The following is a 23178-nucleotide window of genomic DNA, read 5'->3' on the forward strand; positions in this document are numbered from 1 at the left end:
TTTTTTGGTCATAAGAGAGTTTGAAGGAACACCTTTGATTAAGGGGTTGTTACCTTCTCTTTCTTCCTCGAGTTACCCTAAGGGAATGCCTTAAGGGCCTTCCAATACAGAGGCCTCTAAGCCAAGACAAGGATGGTGTAGAATAGAAGAAACAAACACGGTGGCTGATTTCTAAATTATTCCCGCACTAGCTGATACCTAAATTACTTCCCGCTTCTCGTGTGGTTTTTCCCAATTAAATCTTATCAGTGAATAATAAAATAAAAAAGCTATGGCGGGTTTCACTTGACAGGGAAAAAAAAGGGCAAAAAAAAAAAATGTTAGTCGCCGACGACGACGACTCAGTTCAGATTGTTCGGCTTCTTGACCAGACGCTTAGTTCCAGATGGCTTTTCCGTCCACGAGGCGACGGAGGCTCTGGATCGACTCTCTACGGAGCTCCCTCACTTCCCTTATCGCCTTCTCTCCATCGCTTCCGGTAACTTCTTCTGTTGGTTAGAATTTTGATTTACTCGAATCGATGGAACAATTAGTGTTACGTTGTTTGACTTGCGACTTCACCAAATCCTTATTTGGTAGATCTATTTACGAGATGCAAACAATATCTCTATAAATATATTGATCAAATCAATATTGGCCTTTGCAGAATACTATTTGCCAATTTTTCGGATCGAAAAACAAATAACAACGAACTGAATCGAATTTAACAGATAATATGCCCATGCTAGTTTCTCCAATATATTGAAATCCTTAAACACTATGTTAATTCAGCTGAGTCTTTGGTTTACCAGCTTTTAAGTATCCACAGCAGTTAAATGTTTGCTAGTGCATGTTTTTTTTTCGATTCTCAGGAGGTGAAAATCCGAGTCAGAGAGTTTGCTGCCGCAACATATCTGAAGAATTTCACCAGAAGGAACACTGGGAGTGAAGGGATCATCTCAGAAGTCAGCAAGGAGTTTAAGGATCAGCTCCTTCGAGCTTTGCTTCATGCAGAGCCTGCACTTCTTAAAGTTCTGCTTGAACTGGTAAGCGTTTTCAACGAGCTTGTCTTCGTCTGGATGTTGGGAATGTTGTTTTCGCTTCTTTCTTCATTTGTGCACATTTTTATTTTACTTTGTCTGTGGCCAGTTCCACATTGTTGTTGTGTCAGAATTTGTGAAGAAAGATGCGTGGCCTGAACTTGTGCTGGAGTTGCGTTCTGCTATCGAGAAGAGTAGTTTAATAAGCTGTTCAGAGTCTAGCTGGAGTACTGTGAACGCTCTGATGGTGTTGCTCACTGTTGTAAAACCTTTTCAGGTATTTGTTGCATTCAGTTTAGTTTGAATTTTTTTAAAATAATATATTAACGAAGCCGCAGCTTTAAACTTGCATGTCCTATTCTCTCTCCCCATAAGCTCTCCTCTAGCTTATCTCGTTCTCCATCATATTATGGTTGGTTGTTCATTATTGTGGTTATGAACTTTTGTTACTTCCGGCTGAATATATTCTAGTAGTATTATAACCAATTCAAACAAATCTGAAAATGTTTGTATTTGAAGTGGTAGTCTTGTAGTGTGAACCTGGTTCCAATGATCCTGGTGTTTTAAATAAATGTGGTATATTTCTGTTTGTTTGCTTGCAGTACTTCTTGCAGCCAAAACTTGTTAAGGAACCAGTGCCACAACAGCTGGAGAGTATCTCAAACGAAATTCTTGTGCCATTGGTGGCAGTATTCCACCGTCTCGTTGACAAGGTTCTTCCTTTTCCCTTTGTGTTTTCTTGTTCTTCATCTGCTCACATCTTTATGTAAGATATATTTTACTTTGGATCTCAGTGAGCATTCATAATTTGTATGATTCTGAAGCAGGCTTTGACTACACATGAATGGGGTGAACTGGAAATGGAAAAGACACTCCACATCATTAGCAAATGCCTTTACTTTTCAGTAAGTCACATATTCAGTTTGTATTGCATTCTGGGAGATTGAAAATTTTCATGGATTAAAACTTGTCATATCACCTTGTCATTGTTCATATCGTACTATCCACCGTGGTTGTTTTGTTAAGGGTAATTTGTATTGTAGGTGAAGTCCCATATGCCGTCTACTTTGTCACATCTGCTCGGTTCCTTCTGTGGAGATATGATCAGAATTCTGGACTCCTTGAGTTTTGACTGGAGTGTTACTCCTTCTGATGGATACTTGCTAAGGTTGAAAACTGGAAAGAGAAGTTTGCTCCTCTTTGGCACACTTGTCAGCAGACATAGAAAATACTCTGACAGTAAGCAAACACCTTAAAAACCTCTTAGCCAGTGCTTACGTCCCACGCCTATATATCTTTATTATGCAGGTTGGTGCCGGAGATAGTAAAGTGCTCAATGAAGATTGTCAAACATAGCTCAAACATCAGTGTATGTAGTAGATATAATTTTTTGAGCTCTTCAAAATTGGGTTTTTGGTGCCTGAGAAGTTTCCATCAAAATTGTTACTTCTCACCTAAAAGTTACTATTTTCTCAATCTAATGCTCTGAGTTTCTACCATCATGTGCAGAAGCTCGGAAGCCTAGCTGAGAGAATCATATCACTTGCCTTCGATGTAATTTCACGCGTCATGGAAATTGGCCCTGTAAGTTGTTAGAATGTTTACTGCCAATCTTAATAAAGTTATCAAATGTCCTTGACAGCAAATATTTGGTACCTTGAAAACAGGGATGGAGATTACTATCACCCCATTTTTCTCTTTTGTTGGACTCCGCAATTTTTCCAGCCCTGGCGCTAAATGAAAGGGTACGCTTTTTTCAAGTTGTAATATGTGTTGCAAGCATTGGTCACTACCAGGGCTCTTAATTCAGAAACTTAACTCTTCTTTCTGGGATGTTTTTACACATAGGACATATCTGAGTGGGAAGAAGATGCAGATGAATTCATAAGGAAGAACCTTCCTTCTGAACTAGTATGTCAACTTATCTCTCTTTCTCTCTACATGGAATACTTTTATGTTTATGGATACTTTTATATGATTAGAATAATATCACTGTCGTTTGGCAGGAAGAAATTTCTGGGTGGAGGGAGGACTTGTTTACAGCCAGGAAAAGTGCTATGAACTTGCTTGGTGTTATTGCCATGTCAAAGGTGAAGAATGGTTAGTCAATAACCTATTTTCAGCTATTTGTTCATATCTTCTTACAGAATTTGATGCCATTATCATAGGGACCACCAGTATCTACTACAAATAAAACTTCCTCAGCTGCAAGTAAGCGGAAGAAAGGTGAAAAGAACAGAATAAATAACCAAAGACGTTCCATGGGAGATCTACTGGTGCTTCCATTTTTGTCAAAGTTTTCTGTGCCTTCAAAGAGCAACATACTGGATGCTAGTACTTCAGCAGCGTGAGTTCCTATACATTTTCATGACTTCTTAGATATATGTTCTTCTAGTAGAAATTTAAGAGATCACGTTTTGCAAGTTAGTGTTCCATGCCATGTTTCTCAAGCTCAAGATCAACATGTCGTAGATATTTGTTCAGTATATTGAAAATATATTAATATTCTCTTATGTTCTGTGCTAAACTTCTCAGACTTTCCTCTTCCACTTTAATACTTTCCTGTTTCATTGCCTTTCACTTTGTGATTTAGCTGACTTTGTTGCTACTTTCGACATGTCAGCTATTTTGGTGTTCTAATGGCATATGGTGGCCTGCAAGAGGTGAGAAAAATTGGTTCTCTTTGTTTTGAAGCTTTGCATTCGCAGATATTGTACAGAATTATGATGCTTCGCTTTTTACAGTTTATCCAAGAACAAAATCCTGAGTATGTGGCATCTTTAGTCCGTACCCGCGTGCTACCGATTTATTCTACATCTGATTGCTCACCTTACTTGGTTGCATCTGCGAATTGGGTACTTGGAGAGCTTGCGTCCTGCCTACCTGAGGTGTTAATTATATTCTTTCTTCTTTATATTTCTTTGAGTAAAACCATTTGCCTGAATCTAATATTCTCTGTATGCACTTTCTAAAATTTGCAACATGTCATTTATAGTGATCTCATAATTGATTAGTTGCTTTATGCTCTCAGGATATGAATGTGGATGTTTTTTCGTCCCTGCTGAAGGCATTAGCAATGCCAGATCAGGAAGAGATCTCTTGTTACCCAGTGCGTGTTTCAGCTGCTGGGGGAATATGTTCACTACTCGAAGTAACTCAGCACTTATATTAACAATTGCGCTCATAGCTTAACTGATGACTTGTCAAATCTAACTCAAAGAAAATGTTTGATCAATTCAGAATGAGTACACACCACCTGAATGGTTGCCGCTTCTTCAGATTATTATTGGTAGGATTGGCAAAGAAGACGAAGAAGATAGCATTTTGTTTCAGCTTCTAAAATCTGTGGTCGAGTCAGGAAGTCAAGATATCGCTATGCATATTCCGTACATTGTATCTTCTCTTGTTAGTAATATGCTGAATTTTATCGACCCTAGTGAAGATCAGTGGTCTCAGGTATGTTTAATTCAATTCCTGTTTTCTTAACATTTTAGCTGAAAAATTTAAAGGTTTAAAACATAACGAAAGTACAGGAATATATTTCTATTGATTTAAGTTAAATTACTGCAAAAGCTTACATCACATGCACATGAAATCCTGGACGCAAGCCCAGATATTTGTGGAGTTCTTGTTGAATTTGGACTATTTTTTAGTGGATACAGCAAGTCACCGTTCAATTGTTTGTTTCTTATTTTTTTTTTCTCAAATAAGGCTACTGTGGGTGGCCTTGAGACACTAGCAGCAATGTCTCAGACTTATGAAATCTCTAAGCCTGAAACGGATGAGGAGGAAAATGAAGCCACTGAAATATGGCTAACCGGTCAAGGTACCATCAGCAAAGCTTTGTCAGCACTTTTACAGCACGCATGGCTGGTAGTTAAATTATTTCTTACTCTTTATTTCTTTTAGAAATCTTCAAACACCACTGCTTTTTTTTGTACATGGAATTGTAGAAACTAAAACCAAGCATGTGCGCCTGAATGGAACAATGGATTCCTGTTCTAATGCGCACTACTGCTCTGTCTTTTATCTTTGCATTGTTCAGGCAACAGATGTGCCTCCTACTTCTTGCATAGACCATTTCTCGAAGATGTTGTGGTTCATTGCGCTTGCTTCTACTAATTGCAATGTAGCTGTGGAGCTCAGATTAGCTGATTTGCTCGTTGTTTGGGCTGATCTTCTTGCTAGCTGGGATGGTTGGGAAGAGTCGGAGGATTTGTCCGTTTTTGACTGCATAGAAGAAGTTGTGAGTATAAGCACCAAATATGGCTTTAGAAGTTTCCTTTACAGAGATATGCCTTCCCCTCCAGCCATGCCAGTCCGTCCACGATCTGTTGTGGAATCCATTGGTTCGTTTGTCAGTAAAGCCATACTTGAGTATCCGTCCGCCACAAGGAGGGCTTGTTCTTGTGTCCACACGTTATTACATGTACCAGACTACTCGTCTGACATCGAAGGGGTAAGGAAATCGTTGGCGGTGGTCTTCAGTGAAGCAGCCTTTTCTCATTTCCTACAGTTGCGTGAGAAACCTTGTTCGTTGTGGAGGCCTCTTTTGCTGGCGATATCATCTTGCTATATCTCCCATCCTGATGTTGTGGAATGCGTTTTAGAGAAAGTGGTTTCTGGAGGTTTCGAGTTATGGGTATCCTCATTGGCCTTTTCATATTCGCTTACGCTTGATGCCAGTCCTCCATCAATAGCGTCCGAAGTAAAACTATATGGTGAGTTGAAGATAATCTTTCATTTATATGCTAATGATTCAGAAAGTAACAAACTCATGGTTCACCACTGCTTTAAGCAAACTGGTGAACATTATCTTTAAAGGTTTTGTTTGTATATACTAGCTATTGGTAGTCATAAATGCATGGACAAGACTAATATAATGCTGCTTTTCAGTGTTGACGTTAGTAAAGGTGATCGAGCTGCTTTTAGATGTAAGGCAAGGGAACGCAACTGATGATTTGGTAAGGAAGTGCTTTGTTTCATTGATGGAGGCTTCTCGGAGGCTAGAGGAAATAGCTGAAGAAACAGACGATGATGAAGATGATGGAGAACCTGAAGAAGAAGAGGAAGAATCTGATGATAATGATTCAAATGACGAGGTTTGATTTGATTGCCAATAATCTTTATTAAGTTACATTAAAAACTAAAGCCTCAGATGATGAAACAATTTGCTGTTTTCAAGAAACAACATTGGTCTTCTAGTGACTTGTTTCTTTTTTTCCAAATAAGCTAATCCATGTTTGTGTATCTGAACAGGATTCTGAGAGTGATGATAAATGTGAAGAAACAGAGGAAGAATTTCTAGAGAGGTATGCTAAAGCTGCAGCAGAATTGGAAGATAGTGAAGTTATTGAAGAAGCAGATGAAGAAGATGATGAGCGTGAGATTGATTTGGGTAAGTTGCACTTCACGACAAGATAAGAAACAACCACCTACGAGACTTCTAATTTTTTTTCTTGATGTACTGATTTTGCAGGTCATCTGGATGAAATCGATACGCAGAAACTGGTTTTATCGTTAATGGAGAGGCATCACCAGAAAGTAGTAAAACTCGTACCCTCTGAAGTAATCTCTACCTTTCTAAATGCTTTTCCTGCATATACCGGTTTCTTCACTTGAGTGACACTGAACACTAAACTGCACTTTTCTCTCTTGTCCAAGTGTGTTGTTGTGGTTTTGTGTTTTGTGATTTCTGAACCAACGTTTATTTAATTTAAAATTGTAATCGTGTGTTTCAGAAATCTTGATCTGGATTTTCGTTTAAATATGATATAATTAACAAAAATAAAATATTTGAAGTATTCTTTACCTATAACCATTCCTTGGCTTTAGAGTTGTTACAGTTGTAGCCAGGTAATAAGTATATATAATCTTCAAATTAAATATGTGTTGGTTTAAATAAAGTTGCTTTTTTTTTTATCAAAAATTTAAATAAAGTTGCTAAAATAGTTTTTTTGGGGGATAAAATTGTAGATAAGATTTGTGCACACTGCACAGCATTTACAAAATACAAACGCAGCAGAGGGAAAATAGTTGATTAATGATTAGTGACTACTTCTCATGCCAGTGTGATTCTTGCTGGACATTTTTCAGATTTTGGGAGAAATGCATTTAAGTATTTTCATTTGTTTCCGTCAACACTAATAAACCGATTTTAAATTAACTAAAAGCTGTACAAATCACACATGCCTGCGCGCACATACAATATATATATATATATATTTTGTAACAAACGATTATTTTATTATTCAAATTTGAAGTGGTCTAGGTAATGAAACCGAAATAAAATAACTAATGTAATAAAGAGTCCTATGAAAAAATCTCGCAGACTTAGCTAAAGGATCTGAAATTTTATTTTGTATTTTTGGGATATGAAATATCTTGAAGTCTAGAAAACATATTTGCAGCGTCTTAATAGCCTCCAATTCTGTTGCAAAACTTGGCTAAGCGTGAAGCTTTTTTTTAATCATGGTGATCAAATCCTTACAGTTTTTCCAAAGTGCTGACATGACGAATATTAGCATATTTCCTATTGCCCATCACAATGTTATTAATTCCAAATGTAAAGCAGTTTCTCGCTTATTTAAGTTTCGCGTTATAATGAGTTGAATCTTTTCAAGGTTATCCTTCCAGGACCCAGACACAATCATTGAACTGTGATGTGATAGTCCATAATCCATCTACCATACATATATTATTCATGCTTATGTCATGGACTTCCTCGCTACTATGCTCCGGGAATGAACATCTCATTTGCGTTAAACCAGGTTTGACATTCAATTTCTGCATATCGGACTAACTACAATAGATCTCTGTAATCCCTCTAAAAATTTATCATTTCGAACTTTTCAAATATACCGTATATATTCTGCAACAAAATTCTAATTAAAAATTCACATAGTTTTCTATAAATACAAAGGGGACACCGAACGAAAAGCCAAAAAAAGATTGAAAATATCATATACAATCAATTTTCTTTTTGTAAAGTTATATCCCCTGACATTAACAATGTCCCAAACAACAACAACCACGACCCTTCTCCTCCTATCTACATTGCTAATTGCAGCGATAGTAGTTAATGGGCAAGGAGCGAAGGCCCCTCCTCCAAACGCAGGTATGGTTTGTGACGCTAACTTAGGTCTATGTGCAGCGGCACTTAAAGTAGGAGCAAAATCATCAGAAGAATGCTGCACAAGCCTAGACAAGGCAGTGAAGACGCAGTTGAAGTGCCTCTGCGCCATCCTCACAAACCCGCAGGTATTGGCCGGCTTCAATCTCACCGTGGAAAATGCTCTTCTCATTCCTAAGAGTTGTGGCATCGATGCTGGACCTTCTATGTGTTCTGGTAACTTATTTTATATATTTTTGGAAATTTTAGATACAGTAATTACAAATATATGGATTATTTGATATTTATCCTCTTTTTTTCGTATAGCCGCTAAAGCTCCGTTGCCGCATGGGGTTCCACCGGTGCCAGGTGAAAACAATTGCTTTTTTCCTCTTGGGCTACAACAAAATCGTTAATGAGAAGTAAAGTACAGAACTTTAGGAGAATGTTAGCCAAAGTTTTGATCAAATAAAATTGGATTAGATCGAGACTTATTTTTTTGAACATCCGAAACTTTTCTTTATCAGTTTATTGTTAGTAAAATGAGATTTAAACTTGTAGGACCGCCTAAAGGTGAGACGGATGCTGCAAGCAATCTCGCGGGAACTGGATTGGTCGGGATCACCTTAATAACGATCTCTATGATGTTTTATTGATAATGATATTTTTTATCTGATTATTTTATATCCATGTAAGAAGTTGTTTGGTTCTACAATGAAACTTCTACTTGATGCCCCTTGTATGTAATCTTCTTATATTTTTTTCTCAATCGGATTTTGAAATTGTGTGCCGGGATTCGATATTGTCGCTGTTGTCAAACCTTTGATGTATTTTGTTTCCAATTCATAATTTTAAAATATATTTACTAGCCTACATTTTCATTTTACTGTTAACCTTGATCGAATAAATTAAATAGAAAAACCCAATAAATCAAGACCCAATATACATAGAATCTATATTATTATTTATAAAGTGAATTTGCTGGTGATTTAGCTGATAATTTATAATTATTTTGTGAATAATTAAATTTTTTAACAAAAATATCATAGTTAATATCATTATATTATATTTGGTTTAGTAATATTAAACCGACTCTATTTTAATATATGTATATATCACACAAGATAGAATAAATCATCTATCTTTTAAGATAAATTTTTTATGACAATCACAACCACTTATTGTGATAATTTTTAAACAAGTTGGCAAAGAATTCAAAAATATTTATATTATTATTTGCGAAATATTTTTTCGCTCTCACGTTAAAAGTTGGAGTGTTTAAAGTCTTTATTATCCTTAATAAATAATTAGATTAGATTTATTAATATATAATTACCCATAAATTCAAACAGAATTTCATTAATTTGATAATCATCATCTAAGAAGATTATATATTATGTTATCCAAAAATATTTACATCATAATATTTTTAAAATAAATATACATCCATGTATATAGTTTTATGTATATATGAATGTTTTCAAGTCTATTTTATGTAATAAAAGATATTTTACTAAAATTAAAAACTTTATTATATATAAAATTAATATTTAATTAATTATTAAATATTTCAAAAGCATAAAAATGATTTATTGTAATGATTTTTGAACTGACAATATATCCATTTAAAAATTTCTGTAAAAATTATTAAATCCATAAGTATGTGCAAAACACTTAGTCTTTATCATAAAATGCAACTTACCGAAATAAATTTATTGGTTGCCGGTTCACTAAAATTTATAGCATTGTAATGTATTTGAACACCTTGGTTATATCAATTAATTTTTTGAATGAAAAAACTTCTAAACAATGGAAATAAATCTATTATTAAATTTTACATCCAAAGAAACTTTTCTTTTTAAACAAATTTAATTGCTTTTAAAAAGTTAATAGGAGAGAATATTTACTGGAAGACTGTTATTTTTCATTTTTTTAAAATCTAAAACAAAAATATAATCAAAATCCTAAAACTCTCAATGATCTGTACCGTTCGTTTTCTCACGCGCTCGAACATTCATTAAAAGTGAATCAGTAAAGAACTTTTCCAGATTTTCACAATAGCCGGCAGTGAAGACCACGCGCCGCTTTACAGTGCGATTAGTTTCTTAGGCTTTTTCCCTCCGCCGGACTGGACTCGGACCACCGCAACAGGCATGCACCTTCCTGATCAAGTAGGGTTACATCCACACACTCTTTACATAATCTCCTCGCTAGATTATTTTGTAGTGAAACTGAATTGAACTCGTGGACGCAAATCTTCTCTTAGTTCGAGGATTTCTACTTTAAGGGGATGCAAGATGTTTAGATTCTTATCGAATTATTCATACATTCTTTGCTGTTTATGGTAGAATCATCAATTAGAGCTTTTTCCATTTATTATTATTACTTTTTTTTGGGTACATTTTGCAGGCTTTCATGTGATACTGCTGTGGAGTTTGTGGATCTTTCTCTAAATGGTATATAATTTGACAACTTTGGAATGTATCTTTTGGAATATGTATCACTTTTTCATAAGTTTTGGGAATCTTGCAGGGTAATTTTCGAAGAGGAGAAGGAGGTGGAGGTTCCTCTGGTCATGAAAGGAATGAACATATGGTGTTTCCAAAGCCGGAGACTATAGATTTCGACTTGCCCTGTGACACTTCTTATCCTCAGCAGTTTGGTGTATGTTGACACAAACAACTTAAGAGTTTATATGCCATCTTGAATCCTTAAAGCATCCCTTGTAGCGGTTCAGGAAGGTTCTTATTGTTTCCATACTTGATGTGCAGGACAATGCTGCTAGCTCTTCTGGAAGTAATGTGAAGTCCTTGCTGATTGAGATGGGGTTTTGCCCTACTCTTGTTCAGAAAGCTATTGATGAAAATGGTACTAAGAAAAATCCTACAACTAATTTTTTTTTTTTTGATCTTATGAAGGCTAATAGTTAATACTACTGACGTTTACTTTCTAACATCCAGGTGAAGATGATCTTGAGTTGTTATTAGAGATTCTCACTAAGAGTTCTGTAACTGAACATCCTGAACCCAGCTTTCATGGGCTAATGGAACCCAAACCGGTAAATTGTGTAACGTGTGATGGCATGTCTTGTATTTAATTCAGATTTATTTCTTAATTGTCTCTCTTTTCTTTGATAGGAGCCTGATACTGAATATGAAGTCGATGGTAAAAGGATGGCGTTACTAGGAATGAAGTTCCCGGAAAATCTAGTTGATTTTGCACTAGACAGACTTGGTATTATATCCACAATGACGTTCGCTTTCCATTCAATTCTTTTTTTTTTTATTATACCTTGTGTACATTGCAGAATGGTACAAGTTTCTTACTATTGCAAGAAAACCATTTTGTGTTCTTAAAGATTACATGTGTGAGATATTGGAACTTTTCATTGTATGACATGTTGAACAGGCAAAAAAACAGAAACATGTATGAAACTGTTTTAAAATAATGTTAAGGGTGAAAGCCAATTCCTTTCTTCATGATTTTCTTTTCTGTGTGATAGGTAAAGACGCTCAAATTGATGTGATGGTGGACTTCATTGTTGCTGCTCAACTAGCGGAAAAGTTTGCAGAAGAGTCCGATGAATCGCTTGATGACGCTGAAATCAATGAAGACGATGAAGATGTCATTCCAGTTGCTGCCAGAGGACCTGAGGTCTGTAATGTCTTTGAAATTAGTTGTTGAATTTTCTTTCTAATGCTTTCTTCTATACTTTAACTTGTTTCTTATATCTATCTTCCTTTCTTTTAGGCTCATTTTGCATATTTTTACGTGCTTATGTCCGTCATTACTACCTTCTAACCTATGTTTTATATTTTATATAGGTTCCCAATGAAGTATTGTTTGAAACAATGGACAAAACTTTGCATCTACTGGAAATGGGATTCTCTAACCATGAGATCTCAATAGCAATTGAGAAGATAGGTCCGTAACTTATTCTCTTTACGTGTTCATCCAATGTTTGGAATGTGTATGTGAGAAACAGTGACATGATTGCCTGCCACTATATAGACAAGGGCCCTGGTTTATATTGTTAGGAATGATCATAATAATCAAAGGGTGTAATGAAAAAACTAAAATTTATGTTGTATCCACCCATATTATACTTAAATCTATTTGCACCTCTTCAGGTACGGAAGGTCAGATTTCTGACCTCGCTGAGACAATTGTTACTGGTGAAGCTCCTCGTCTCATTCCTAATGACCTTGAAGAAATAGAAAAGGTGTGTACTTTCAATGTTTTTAAACTGAATGTGTATCTCTCTTGAATCACACTATAAAAAACCATCTCGTTCTCTTCTCTCACGCAATGATATTTGGTCTTACTGTAGAAAGTTTCAGCGGCTCCTGCGGCTACATGTCTTTCAAAGAGTTGGAGATTTCTTGGTGTTGGTGCAGAGAAAGTAGACAGCGGTAGAGGTTCCTCAAGTGGCGCTGCTGATATAAAACCAGATCCTAGTACTGACCCTCTTCCTTTCTCCACCACTGCCAATGTGGGAGAGACCTCAAGGGGTAAAAGACTAAAAGATGAAGATGACAATGCCTTTCTAGACGAATTTTCTGACTTCGATGACAGAGGCAAAAGGCCAAGACCCGAATATATGGAAACCCCTTGGATGCAAGATGATAAAGATAATACGTATGGATTTTCAAGTGCAATGCAGCCACGTTTATCCCAAACGCTTAGCCCCGATGTAGCAACACGACCTTATTTCTTCTACGGTAACTTAAGTGAAATCTCTCCAAGGTGGTGTTCTAAGATCTCGGGTTACTTGTTCGGAATCCACCCTGAGCATGTAGATACTCGGTTGTGTTCAGCTCTCCGTAGGACAGAAGGGTACGTGCACAATCTTCCAACTGAAAACAGGTTCAACATCCTCCCAACGCCAAGGTTAACTATACAAGACGCAATGCCACACATGAAGAGCTGGTGGCCACAATGGGATGTGAGAAAGCATCTGAGTAGTGTCGCATGTTCCGATATAGATTATGCAACTACTCTTTGTGAAAGACTTGGACGTCGTCTAGCTGAATGCAAGGGAAAGCCATCTCAACAAGACCAGACTATAATACTCCGGCATTGTCACACCTCTAATCTTATCTGGATCGCTCCCAACATCCTCTCACCTGTGGAGCCTGAGCATCTAGAGTGCATCATGGGATATCCAACAAACCACACCAAGATCGGTGGTGCGAGATACGCTGAGAGGTTGAAGCTGTTCGAGTTCTGTTTCCAAACAGACACGTTGGGTTACCATCTCTCTGTCCTCAAGTCTTTGTTTCCTGAAGGGTTAACAGTTTTATCGCTCTTTAGCGGGATCGGTGGTGCGGAGATCACGTTAAACCGCCTTGGAATCCATCTGAAAAACGTGGTCTCTGTTGAGCACTGTGGACTGAGCCGTAACATACTGAAAAGATGGTGGCAGAGTTCAGGACAAACCGGAGAGCTTGTGCAGATCGAAGCGATTAGGAGCTTAAGTACAAATAAGCTTGAGGCTTTGGTGGAGAGATTCGGTGGGTTCGACTTTGTCATTTGTCAGAACCCACCAATACCACCTGATCTGTCGAAAGAAACCGGGAGTAACGAAGCTCGTGATTTTGATTACTCGTTGTTTAATGAGTTTGTTCGAGTCACAAAACGTGTCATACATGTCATGGCGTCAAGCTGAGCAAGTGCCTTTACGTCCTCGGCGGCAACATGGAGGGTTTGAGACTTGTCTCATCGCAAAGTTAGTAGTATCCATGGTTTTGTATCATCTAGACAAGTGTGTTTTGAAACCGATGCTTTATTGCATCCCTCTCTCTATGCTCCATAAACCTGTTGTGTGCTTTTTTTTTTGTCTTCGTCTTGCTATGCGATTTCTTGGAAAGGTAAGCACTAAATCAAGAAACCGAATGTTGTTGTATCTTATTTATTTTAGTTATGTATCATATTAAGCACCTTTGTGTAAGCTCTATATTTATTTTCTTGGCTCAATATTGGTTGGATTCATTCTCAGATATTGGATTAGCATTGTTCTCTCAGTTATAAATCATCGTCTGATTGACTCTAAACCAAGATCATCAATGTTATGAATCAGTGAAGCTAACTAGCACCATTATTAGCCTTACAATAAACCAGAGAGAGAGAGAGAGAGAGCATAACGATGAGAGTCTGCAACAAGACTGTGGATTACGCTTTTAGGAAGGCTGTTCAGGGGTTTGATATTGAGGGGAAGGTCTCTACTCTTTTGCTTCCTAACGACGAAGGCTTTGATGAAGAGACGTTGGGTGGTTTGAGGAGAGTTAGCTCGATTGCGCCGCCGGTTTTTCTTGTCTACTGCTGCGCTGATCTTTTCAGCTTAATGGTTGATGATATGTTCAACGAGTTAAGCGAGTCGCTGCTGGAGGATTTGCGTACGTTGGTTGGATGGGGAAAGTGTTCGTTTGCTAACTGGAATGTTTGGTTGGCTCATCTGCAACAAGCCGTGGATATGAAACTTGAGGATGCGTTCTCCAAAGATGAGGTTTATGATGAGTATGACAAACCATCTGATGAGGAGTGGGTGAAGATCGAGACTTTTAGCAGACTCGTTGGTTGTATCTATAAAGTGGCGGTGGAGCTTTTCGAGGGAGGGTATTCGACGTCTAATGTATATTTCTACCTTCTTGCTGAGCTGAAGGTGATGTTGGAGAAGGAGCTTGAGGGGGCTGATAGTGATTACTTTCGCTGCAATGCTAAGTGGATGTTGAAGAGGTTTGATAAGTATTGGGATCATATGTTTCTGGTTTTGGCTACTGCTTCTGTGTTGAAGAGGTTTGATAAGTATTGGGATCAACTTATAAACCGTTAAACATATGTCATCTTTCGTCACGGTTTTTTAGACGGAGGGTAACATATGTTAACGGAACTAAAATTAAAAGTTTATTTCACAGGATTTTTAGTTGATAGTTTTTTTTTACGATTCATCTTTAGTTGAGGGGTTTAATTACTAAAAACCTTTTATATATCTAATAACATAAAGAAGAGCGTGATTCCCTTTTCCTCTTGCCAACGCAACAAATAGAGGAAGGAGGTGGTGACACCTATCCTCTACATAAAACTATGCGTTTCATTTAACTAAAATAACATAATTTGTGGGCTTCCGTTAATAATAAGAATTGAAGCCCAAAAACTGAGAAGCCCTTTCAGTCTTCGTCACCTCCACACTGCAACTAGGTTTGTGTTCTTCCCGAGACCTAATTTTTTTTATAATGTTCTCTCACACCGTCAATGGCGTCTCGAGAGATTGGAATCTGGATGACTGAAATCGAGTTATCAATGGAATTTCATTGGTGTCCTTTCATACCCGAATCGTCATGAGGAATCCCTATGGTCGAGTTTCGTTGGGGTCGCATCGTATGAAGTTATTATCCTCTGAAACGTTATCAATATTGCTTCTTATGTCTCTAGAGGCGGTGGATAACACCTGTAAAAAAGGTCAGCTTTCTTCCATTTAACATCATCTTCACAACTCTTAACAATTGTAAACTTATTCTCATGTGGCGAGTTGTTGGGTGTTAACTTTTGGATGATTTTGGGAAGCAGGGAATCTATCTCTCTATTTTCCTGTTGAATCGTTTTAATGATGATGATTTACAGGAGATGGGGCCTGAGCCATAATGACTCCATCATATCTGACTCTGTTGGACAGATCTTCCGAGCATCTCGCGGTTTCTGTGACTCTTGTTTGGCTCAACAATGGCGGCAATGAAGATGGCGGTTCTTGCTTGGCTCAATGGAGGGGATTGGAGCCTGTGATTTGAGCATGAATAGATAATACTTGCTTTGATTTATGAAGATTCATTGGAATAGAATTCAACATTTCGTTCACTATGTTCTCCTCCAAAAATACTTGGCTGTTGATCCGCAAAGAATACGTTTTGCAAAGATGGAGTAAATATATATGGTTCAAACACGCCACGCCGAAATACTCGTTTCATATGTGGATTGCGACACTGGACAGATTGTCGACATGTGATAGGATGTTGAGATGGAACCCTGCTATAGATCCAACTTGTGTATTGTGCAAACAGGAAGTGGAGACAAGAAATCATCTGTTCTTTTCTTGTGCTTACTCGAGCCAAATATGGAGAATGCTCATGCGAGGTTTGCTTCGTTCGGGATATACTGAGAGATGGGATGATATTGTTGAGCTTATGCTTGCACAAGGTCAGGAACGGGTGAGGCTCTTCTTGATAAGGTATACTTTTCAAGCAGCAGCTCATTCGATATGGAGAGAGAGGAACTGCAGACGGCATGGAGGGAAGCAGCTTCCTCATGTTTTGCTGGCCAAAATCATTGATAAAAATGTGAGGAACAGACTGTCCACAATTCGGCGCCAAGGAGATCAAAAGATGGAGAAAGGGATGCGAATGTGGTTTGGTACAAGATAACAAGTTTAAGCAATAGTTGTTGATTATTTGCCTTTCAGCCTTTTGATGCATCTCATGTAAAAACGTTTTTTGGATGAATACAATTTAACATTTATTCAAAAAAAAAAAAGCATTTCGTTCACTAGGAAGAGATACAGCTCCTTCGGTGAGACACCTTCCATTGTAAGTGTTAATGATGACTTTGATATTGTTTATGTATCCTGTTTTGGTGAAGATTGTATGTGTCTACTGTATTCATCAGTTCTCTATGCTTTTCTGCAGATTTGTTTGACAAGATACAGCTCCTGCAGTTTTGTTTGTTTCGTCAAATACATGTGCCTAACCCAATTCAGTCTCGCAGTTCTCCGCCAATTCAGTCTCGCAGTTCTCCGCCGACAGTGGTCACGCCTCTCTTTCGTTTATGGAAGCAAGAGATATGAAGAAAGGAGAGCATGGAGTTGACAACTGGACAACTCTTGATTGATGAAAAGGTTGGCCTCTCCATCTTCTCTGCATATTTTTACGATTTAAGTTGTTACAAAGTTCGTCGAACAGAGTCCGTGAATCCAATACTGGCTCAGCTGTTTAGGTTATGTAGTTAAAGAACTCATGGGACGGGCAAAAAAAAAAAGAAGATTTTCCCCATTCTTGATAGAGTTGTTCTAGCGATTTCTCCGGAGGTAAATTTAGAAAAACAGAGCGTTTTTCATTTATTATGAATCTCCAAGAAAGAAAGGGATATGTGTGAATACAACCATGACTGATCTTTTGCAGGCTGAGTTATTTGCATTAAGGTAGAATAGTTCATGCCGATGTGAAAACAAAGAATATTCATTCCGATTATCAGAGTAATCAAAGATTACAGATTTTGGAGTGGCTAGATTTGATGCTCAGAATCCTGAGGACATGGCTGGAGAAAGCGTAACTCTTGGATACATGGCTCCATAAGTAACAAAGAAAAATGTACTTCTTACGTTATAAAAATTGCTAATTTCGTCTTCAAATAAGTCTTATGTGTCTAATAATGCAGCTTATGGTTAGGTTATTGATGGTAAGCCATACAACATAAGTTGCGATGTTTACAGCTTTGCGTTGTGCTTCTGTGAGATGTCAGTGCCTATACCTTATCCTCATCTCAGTTTAGTTGATGTTTCTTCTACTGTTGTCCGTCAAGTAAGTGACACTTAATATACATCAATACTTTTGCATTTGAAAAAAAAAATCAATAAGGGTGGTTATGGTTTGTATATTCGGCTTTTAGGGGGATTTATGGATGGTGATTTTTGATTTGAAGGTGGCTTTTTGGCAATTATATCTCTGGCCCTCTATGTCGAAAGGTATACGCCCAAGTTTGTGAAGAAGATGAATTTACATGGTCCAATTTATCGATTTAACATATAAACTGAAACGAAGTGCTAAACAATTTGTAATTCGTTTGATTAATTGATGTCATATTGGATTGTATTCGGTTTGGTATTGTAATTGGATTCGGATTCAAACCAGATTTACTTGAAAATAACATTATAACTCGGATTATCTGCATATTGAACAAATAATAGTTAAAATTGTATTTGTAAAATATATGTATATAAATTAAAATAAAATAATATATTTTGTTAATTAAATCTGGTTTAGTATGGTTACAGTACACTAGCAATAAAACAAAATAAAGAATATATATATACATATATATATATATATATATATAGTTTTTGTTTAGTATCGTTACACTAGCAAATGTCCTGGCAGAAGCTAACTCGACAATAACATAAACATATACCCACTAATGATTAACTCATCGACAATAACACCAGATTTACATTCTAACTCTCTTAGATCTCTTAGAGAGAGAGAGAGAGAGAGAGAATTATCTCTCTTTCTTTCCCTGTGAGAGGGAGAAAGAGATTTGTCTTAAGTTTTGATGTAAAATACTTTTCGATCGAAAGATCGATTTCTTTTGTTCGCTTTGGCAATTGTGTTTTCCAGTTAGCAGATTTCTCTTCGTTCGGCGAAGTTTTGATGTGTATCTTTCAAAAACAAATTGAATTGTGTTCTTAAAGTTTAATCCTTTTTCGATTTGCTTTTGAAATTAATAAAAGTTTTCTACATCTTTCACAGCTGTTCATTTATATTCCGTTGATCCTTTAATCGGATACTTTGTTTCCTGAATCAAATTTACTTCTCTCTAAAAAGATTCAGTCTTTACCAATCTTAGAATAGCCAGTTTGGCATAAGGTAAAAGCTTCTTTGCTAAGAGAAGAAGAGTTTTGATGGGATTTATTAGATCATTTGGAATGGATTCAGCAGAGTCGGCGTTCATTCGGTCCGGCAAAGATTCAGTTTTCATCTGATCTAAGCTTTCCTCTGGTTTATCATCAGCGAAGCATGGTCCCTCTGATTATTTGATCACGGTTGAGTGAAAGATGTTCAGAGTACAAGAACCAGGCCAATCGAGTTGATGCGGTGGCTGTGGTGAAGAAGCGTTGCCGGAATCTTCTCTACAGCGGCGAAGAAGTCAGGTGACGGTGAGAAGGACGGTGAAGATGCCCTACGTGTCTCTCAATACACCAAGAATTGCCACGTGGCAATTACTCTTTAGTTTTCACACACGTGTTTTATGAAATTATTGTACTATATTTTGTTTGTTAGTGTGTTGGGCCTAAAGCCTATTTTATACTCCATTCTAGCCCAAAAGCTTTAATAAAAAGCAAAGCAGTTGACAAAAAAAACACAAGATTTACCCACACAATATAATAATGTTATGTAGAAAAGACTTTGCATCAGCCAACAATATTGAATAAAGTTGGATAGAAACTAAAAAACCAAGGTTCAAAATTGCTAGAATCGAAGTTGATAAAATTTGTTATTATAATTTGAGCTAAATATGTTAGCTCATAGTTAGGGAATACTATTTAGAAAACACAATTATTTAAATTTTAACAAATACCAACGCCGGATTACAACTTAGGCATTAAAAAAAATAGTTGTAAGTTATGGACTAATGCAATAAACCCACACAATCATTATACATTTAAAACAATACAATATCCAACAATCTCTACAATGCAAATTTGCAATTACATCAACCATAAAAGAATCATATGAAAAGCTAGCAGAACCAAAGATGAAAAAAATTCTGTAAATTTAGAAATAAATTTAAGAAATATATTCAACAAAATATCAAATAGAAAGGGAGAGCCTCCTAGAATCTGATGAGATCTACACATGTACAACAATTGAAGTGTATGACAATAACATTTATGAATACGGCATAATGATATATTCATGGAGGAGACATAGATCAGTCGAACATGTTTGGGTGGAGAATAAGCACAATCAAAATGGACCAATGCTAGAGACTCCCATCCACATGCCGCTGCTACCAAAACTGCTTTTACTTTCTTTAAAGATATCACTCCACGAGGTTAAGGTAACAAGACTATCAATTTACACTGTAACTTATTTGAATGTCAAAACTACAATTACATGGCATCCCTACACCAATGGAATCCGATGTGACACATGTACCTGTTACAAAGAGATTAAAAAATTTTGTTTTTATGATTTAAACAATATATTTTAAGGTTCGAGAGTCTGAAATAAAATAGAATCCCTTTTAATAGTTCCTTTCTCGCGAAGGAGGTTGAACTCAAAATCACACAGTTAAAAAATGTTGTAGCTTATTCGACAAATTCAACAACCACAAACTAAAAATTGAGATAGCGATATATAACATTACAAACTCACACTAACATAAAAGATAAAGCTAAAAAGATGGATGCTGAACACACCATGGAGACATTCAAACAATAAAAGCAATAGTATACACGCAAGTTTGTTTTCCCTCTAATCACTAAATTATCTAACAATATATAGTGTTTTCGAAGAAAAAAGAAGATTATCCACCCATGATCAGAATATATGATAAAATAATTTGTTAGTTAATATATAATAAGTTAATTATATATGTAATAAAGTGTAAGAATTATACAATGCTAATTGCCAAGTACCATTTATTTTTTAAATTCTATTCATGAGTTACTTAGATTACATGATTTGTTTTATTTTCAAACCTAATGGTAATATATTAAGACAAACAATATGAAGTCTACCTGACTTGAATGGATCAAACTTTGCACTACTTATTACAAGTTATAATTTCACTAAATTCATCAAGCAATTTTTTCAAAACTAATTCTAACTATTACTATAGTTAAACTAAAACAAACATTAAAATAAAGCAAAATACTAATCTCCTATAAAAAATTTAATATTATTATGTTTATGATTTTTAAAATAAGTAGACAATTTTTTATTAATAAAAACATGAAAATTTTAATTTCAATTAAAAATAAGTTAAACATTTTAAGTAATTTATATTATTTGTTTATTCGTTTACCCGCCCGTAGTGTTTAACTAAAGTGGAATTTCTCGAAATGATTCACCATTAAAAAAAAAGTATACTTTCAAAACTGAAGAAAGTAACTAGGGTATCTTCTTTTGGAAAATTATAAAAAAATTTGGTTAATTATTAAACTACTTTAAATTTATTTAGTAGAACTTATTTTTAGCTATGCATTATATTAAGCCCATTTTTTAGCTTTATATTAGCATCGTTCTTTCCGTTATTAATCATTGGATTGACTGCAATCCAGAATCATTAATGTTATGAATCATTGAAGCTTCTCCTCGACGACAAACTTTTATTAAAGCTTAACTAGCACCATTGTTAGGTCTACAATGAACCAGAGAGATAACATAACGATGAGAGTCACCAACAAGGCTGATATAATGTGTCTAACCTTTAACCTTTCGCGCTACTAGCTTCGCTGACTCAAAACAACATCTGAGTGATGATAAGTCCCTGAGCGGGAAATCGGCCTATTCCTATATCAACAGAGTCCAATAGTCCCGATCAGTACATGAACATACGAGCTGTACAAATATATATACAAATATTTAATTAATTTAAATTTCATATACAAATTGATAAAATCCAGCTTTTACATACATTGACAAATTTTTCATTAGTCAATGAAAACATAATCTGAACCGGCAATTAACAATGACTTACATGTCCTAAAAGAGTCATATGTGGCTTTTTACGTTTAAAATAATAAATAATTAGTTAAAAATAATTTTTAACTTGTTAAGCAGGGAGAAACGAACTTGGGTCGGAGCATTAACTCATCTTGATATCAGCCACTGTACCGAGTCCAACCAATTGTTTTAATTTTTTTTTTGTCATTAAAACTTAACTTGAGGCCGAAGCTAACATAATTCGACCAAATAGGCCAGAAAGTAAAAAACTGGGAGAGAAAAAACAAGATGACATCAGTAGATGCCAGTTACAAACCCATAGATTGGGTGAGAAAAAAATCGATAAAGGCCAATCGAAGGACCTGTAATACTCGGTAAACAAGGAAGAGGACAAAGATTAAGCTCCACTCGCCTCGTCTATGGCACTCACCTCCGCTTCCTTGAGAATAAGGGTCCTAAGCCATGCAGGACCTCCATGAGCGACATATGACTGAAGACGAGTGTCACGTGTGACACTCAGAGCAATCTCCTCAGCTACTTGATTCGCCTCAACATGTACGTACGTCAGGTGGTAATGATTTATTGAGCTCAGCTGATGAAGCACCTTATCCGTCAGCGCACACCTTCGTACATTACACCTAGAGTTGGTTATGATCTCATACACTTCAGGAGAAGACACCTCTAGGATAATTTTATTCATACGCATATTCTTAACTGCTTCCACCGCCCAGAACAGAGCGTTCAAACCTGCCTCTGTGAGAGAACGACACGCAGAATAAGATCGTCTACTATGTGAGATGGCCTGTCCCTGAGAATCTCGGATGATCCATGCTGAACCACTCACTTGCGAGCCACTCCTCCACGAAACGCCAACATTGCACTTAATCATATCCAGGGGTGGGGGTTCCCAACTTCTTCTATAGAGCATTCCTCTTGATAAAGAACTAGGCTCTTCTTGGTCATGCCGTTGGAGCTGTGTCCATATTATTGCATCTTCGTCAGCTTTAGAGACTATGGCTTCTGCCTCATAGCGCACTCTCTCAAAGCAAAATGCATTTCTCGCTTTCCAAATCTGCCACAGAAACCAGGGGAACCTCAGAGCAGAATTATCTTGTGAGGTACGTTTCTTACTGCATGCGATCAGGTAATGTATGTTGAGGAAAACTGAATTCCTCGAGAAACCCGCCAGAGGTAACGGTATAGAAGAACGCTCCCAGGTCTCCTTCGCAGCCATACCAATTGTTTTAATTTAGTATGATGTTCTATTTATACAAAGAATATTTCTGTGTTTAAGAAAAAAACTAATGAATATTTCATTTTCATTATATATTTATTCATAAATTACAAGAGATGTGTCCAACATTCATATTTTATATTAGAGTATTCCTACAAAAATCCCTAGCATCTTTATACACGGAGAAATCTCCCCAACAATCTGTATTATATATTAGAAATTATATAAAAATTTGTGAAATTATATATACATTTTTAGAGAAAATTTATGCTGATAATATAATAATCTAGTTCATCCTTATCAATGATATTCATATATATGGGCATACAGGTCGGATCAAATAACGTTAAATCTTATTTCTTTCCACATTTGACATTTCTA

The 23178-nt window shown here is 36.3% G+C and overlaps 4 protein-coding genes across 5 annotated transcripts in view; 3 read left to right on the top strand and 1 right to left on the bottom strand.

Annotated features, from left to right (window-relative positions):
• LOC125609018 (importin beta-like SAD2 homolog) overlaps window positions 1-6825 on the top strand; it is a 7849-nt gene extending 1024 nt beyond the window's left edge. The window contains exons 3-22 of the mRNA XM_048779712.1: window positions 876-1025; window positions 1129-1296; window positions 1622-1732; window positions 1847-1924; window positions 2063-2262; window positions 2328-2388; window positions 2529-2603; window positions 2687-2764; window positions 2868-2930; window positions 3026-3109; window positions 3188-3366; window positions 3643-3682; window positions 3764-3907; window positions 4051-4170; window positions 4260-4475; window positions 4731-4892; window positions 5065-5740; window positions 5916-6121; window positions 6279-6417; window positions 6499-6825. Coding sequence (XP_048635669.1) covers window positions 876-1025; window positions 1129-1296; window positions 1622-1732; window positions 1847-1924; window positions 2063-2262; window positions 2328-2388; window positions 2529-2603; window positions 2687-2764; window positions 2868-2930; window positions 3026-3109; window positions 3188-3366; window positions 3643-3682; window positions 3764-3907; window positions 4051-4170; window positions 4260-4475; window positions 4731-4892; window positions 5065-5740; window positions 5916-6121; window positions 6279-6417; window positions 6499-6641 — 3093 coding nt within the window. The 3' untranslated portion in view covers window positions 6642-6825. The remainder of the gene's footprint in view (window positions 1-875; window positions 1026-1128; window positions 1297-1621; window positions 1733-1846; window positions 1925-2062; window positions 2263-2327; window positions 2389-2528; window positions 2604-2686; window positions 2765-2867; window positions 2931-3025; window positions 3110-3187; window positions 3367-3642; window positions 3683-3763; window positions 3908-4050; window positions 4171-4259; window positions 4476-4730; window positions 4893-5064; window positions 5741-5915; window positions 6122-6278; window positions 6418-6498) is intronic.
• Window positions 6826-7502: 677 nt separating this feature from the next.
• LOC125609019 (non-specific lipid transfer protein GPI-anchored 24-like) lies at window positions 7503-9045 on the top strand. The gene is made up of 3 exons (XM_048779713.1): window positions 7503-8367; window positions 8458-8499; window positions 8692-9045. Exons 1-3 carry the CDS (start codon window positions 8031-8033, stop codon window positions 8784-8786), a joined length of 474 nt encoding a protein of 157 aa, XP_048635670.1. The 5' UTR covers window positions 7503-8030; the 3' UTR covers window positions 8787-9045.
• Window positions 9046-10184: 1139 nt separating this feature from the next.
• On the top strand, window positions 10185-14070 carry LOC125574819 (probable inactive DNA (cytosine-5)-methyltransferase DRM3). Of its 2 annotated transcripts, XM_048779715.1 has the most exons (10): window positions 10187-10301; window positions 10540-10586; window positions 10663-10794; window positions 10902-10998; window positions 11091-11188; window positions 11268-11364; window positions 11633-11784; window positions 11955-12054; window positions 12261-12352; window positions 12461-14070. In XM_048779715.1, exons 2-10 carry the CDS (start codon window positions 10584-10586, stop codon window positions 13796-13798), a joined length of 2109 nt encoding a protein of 702 aa, XP_048635672.1. In that variant the 5' UTR covers window positions 10187-10301; window positions 10540-10583; the 3' UTR covers window positions 13799-14070. The 2 variants fall into 2 exon arrangements, with proteins under 2 accessions (XP_048635671.1, XP_048635672.1); XM_048779714.1 differs by lacking the exon at window positions 10540-10586 and having other exon boundaries at window positions 10185-10301.
• Window positions 14071-21960: 7890 nt separating this feature from the next.
• Window positions 21961-22797, bottom strand: LOC125608687. The gene has a single exon (XM_048779131.1). It carries the CDS (start codon window positions 22795-22797, stop codon window positions 21961-21963), a length of 837 nt encoding a protein of 278 aa, XP_048635088.1.
• Between the last annotated feature and the right edge of the window lie 381 nt (window positions 22798-23178).

The sequence above is a fragment of the Brassica napus genome, chromosome A5 (assembly GCF_020379485.1).
Source record: "Brassica napus cultivar Da-Ae chromosome A5, Da-Ae, whole genome shotgun sequence".
Lineage (NCBI taxonomy): Eukaryota > Viridiplantae > Streptophyta > Magnoliopsida > Brassicales > Brassicaceae > Brassica > Brassica napus.

Bases quoted from the DNA above. Each gene is read 5' to 3' on its own strand.
- LOC125574819 (XM_048779714.1), top strand. The intron at 11,785-11,954 runs GTCTGTAATGTC...TATTTTATATAG, and splicing joins TTGCTGCCAGAGGACCTGAG to GTTCCCAATGAAGTATTGTT. The intron at 12,055-12,260 runs GTCCGTAACTTA...GCACCTCTTCAG, and splicing joins AATAGCAATTGAGAAGATAG to GTACGGAAGGTCAGATTTCT.
- LOC125609019 (XM_048779713.1), top strand. From the start codon at position 8,031: ATGTCCCAAACAACAACAACCACGACCCTTCTCCTCCTATCTACATTG. The intron at 8,368-8,457 runs GTAACTTATTTT...TTTTTCGTATAG, and splicing joins TGGACCTTCTATGTGTTCTG to CCGCTAAAGCTCCGTTGCCG. The intron at 8,500-8,691 runs GTGAAAACAATT...TTAAACTTGTAG, and splicing joins TGGGGTTCCACCGGTGCCAG to GACCGCCTAAAGGTGAGACG.
- LOC125608687 (XM_048779131.1), bottom strand. From the start codon at position 22,797: ATGGCTGCGAAGGAGACCTGGGAGCGTTCTTCTATACCGTTACCTCTG.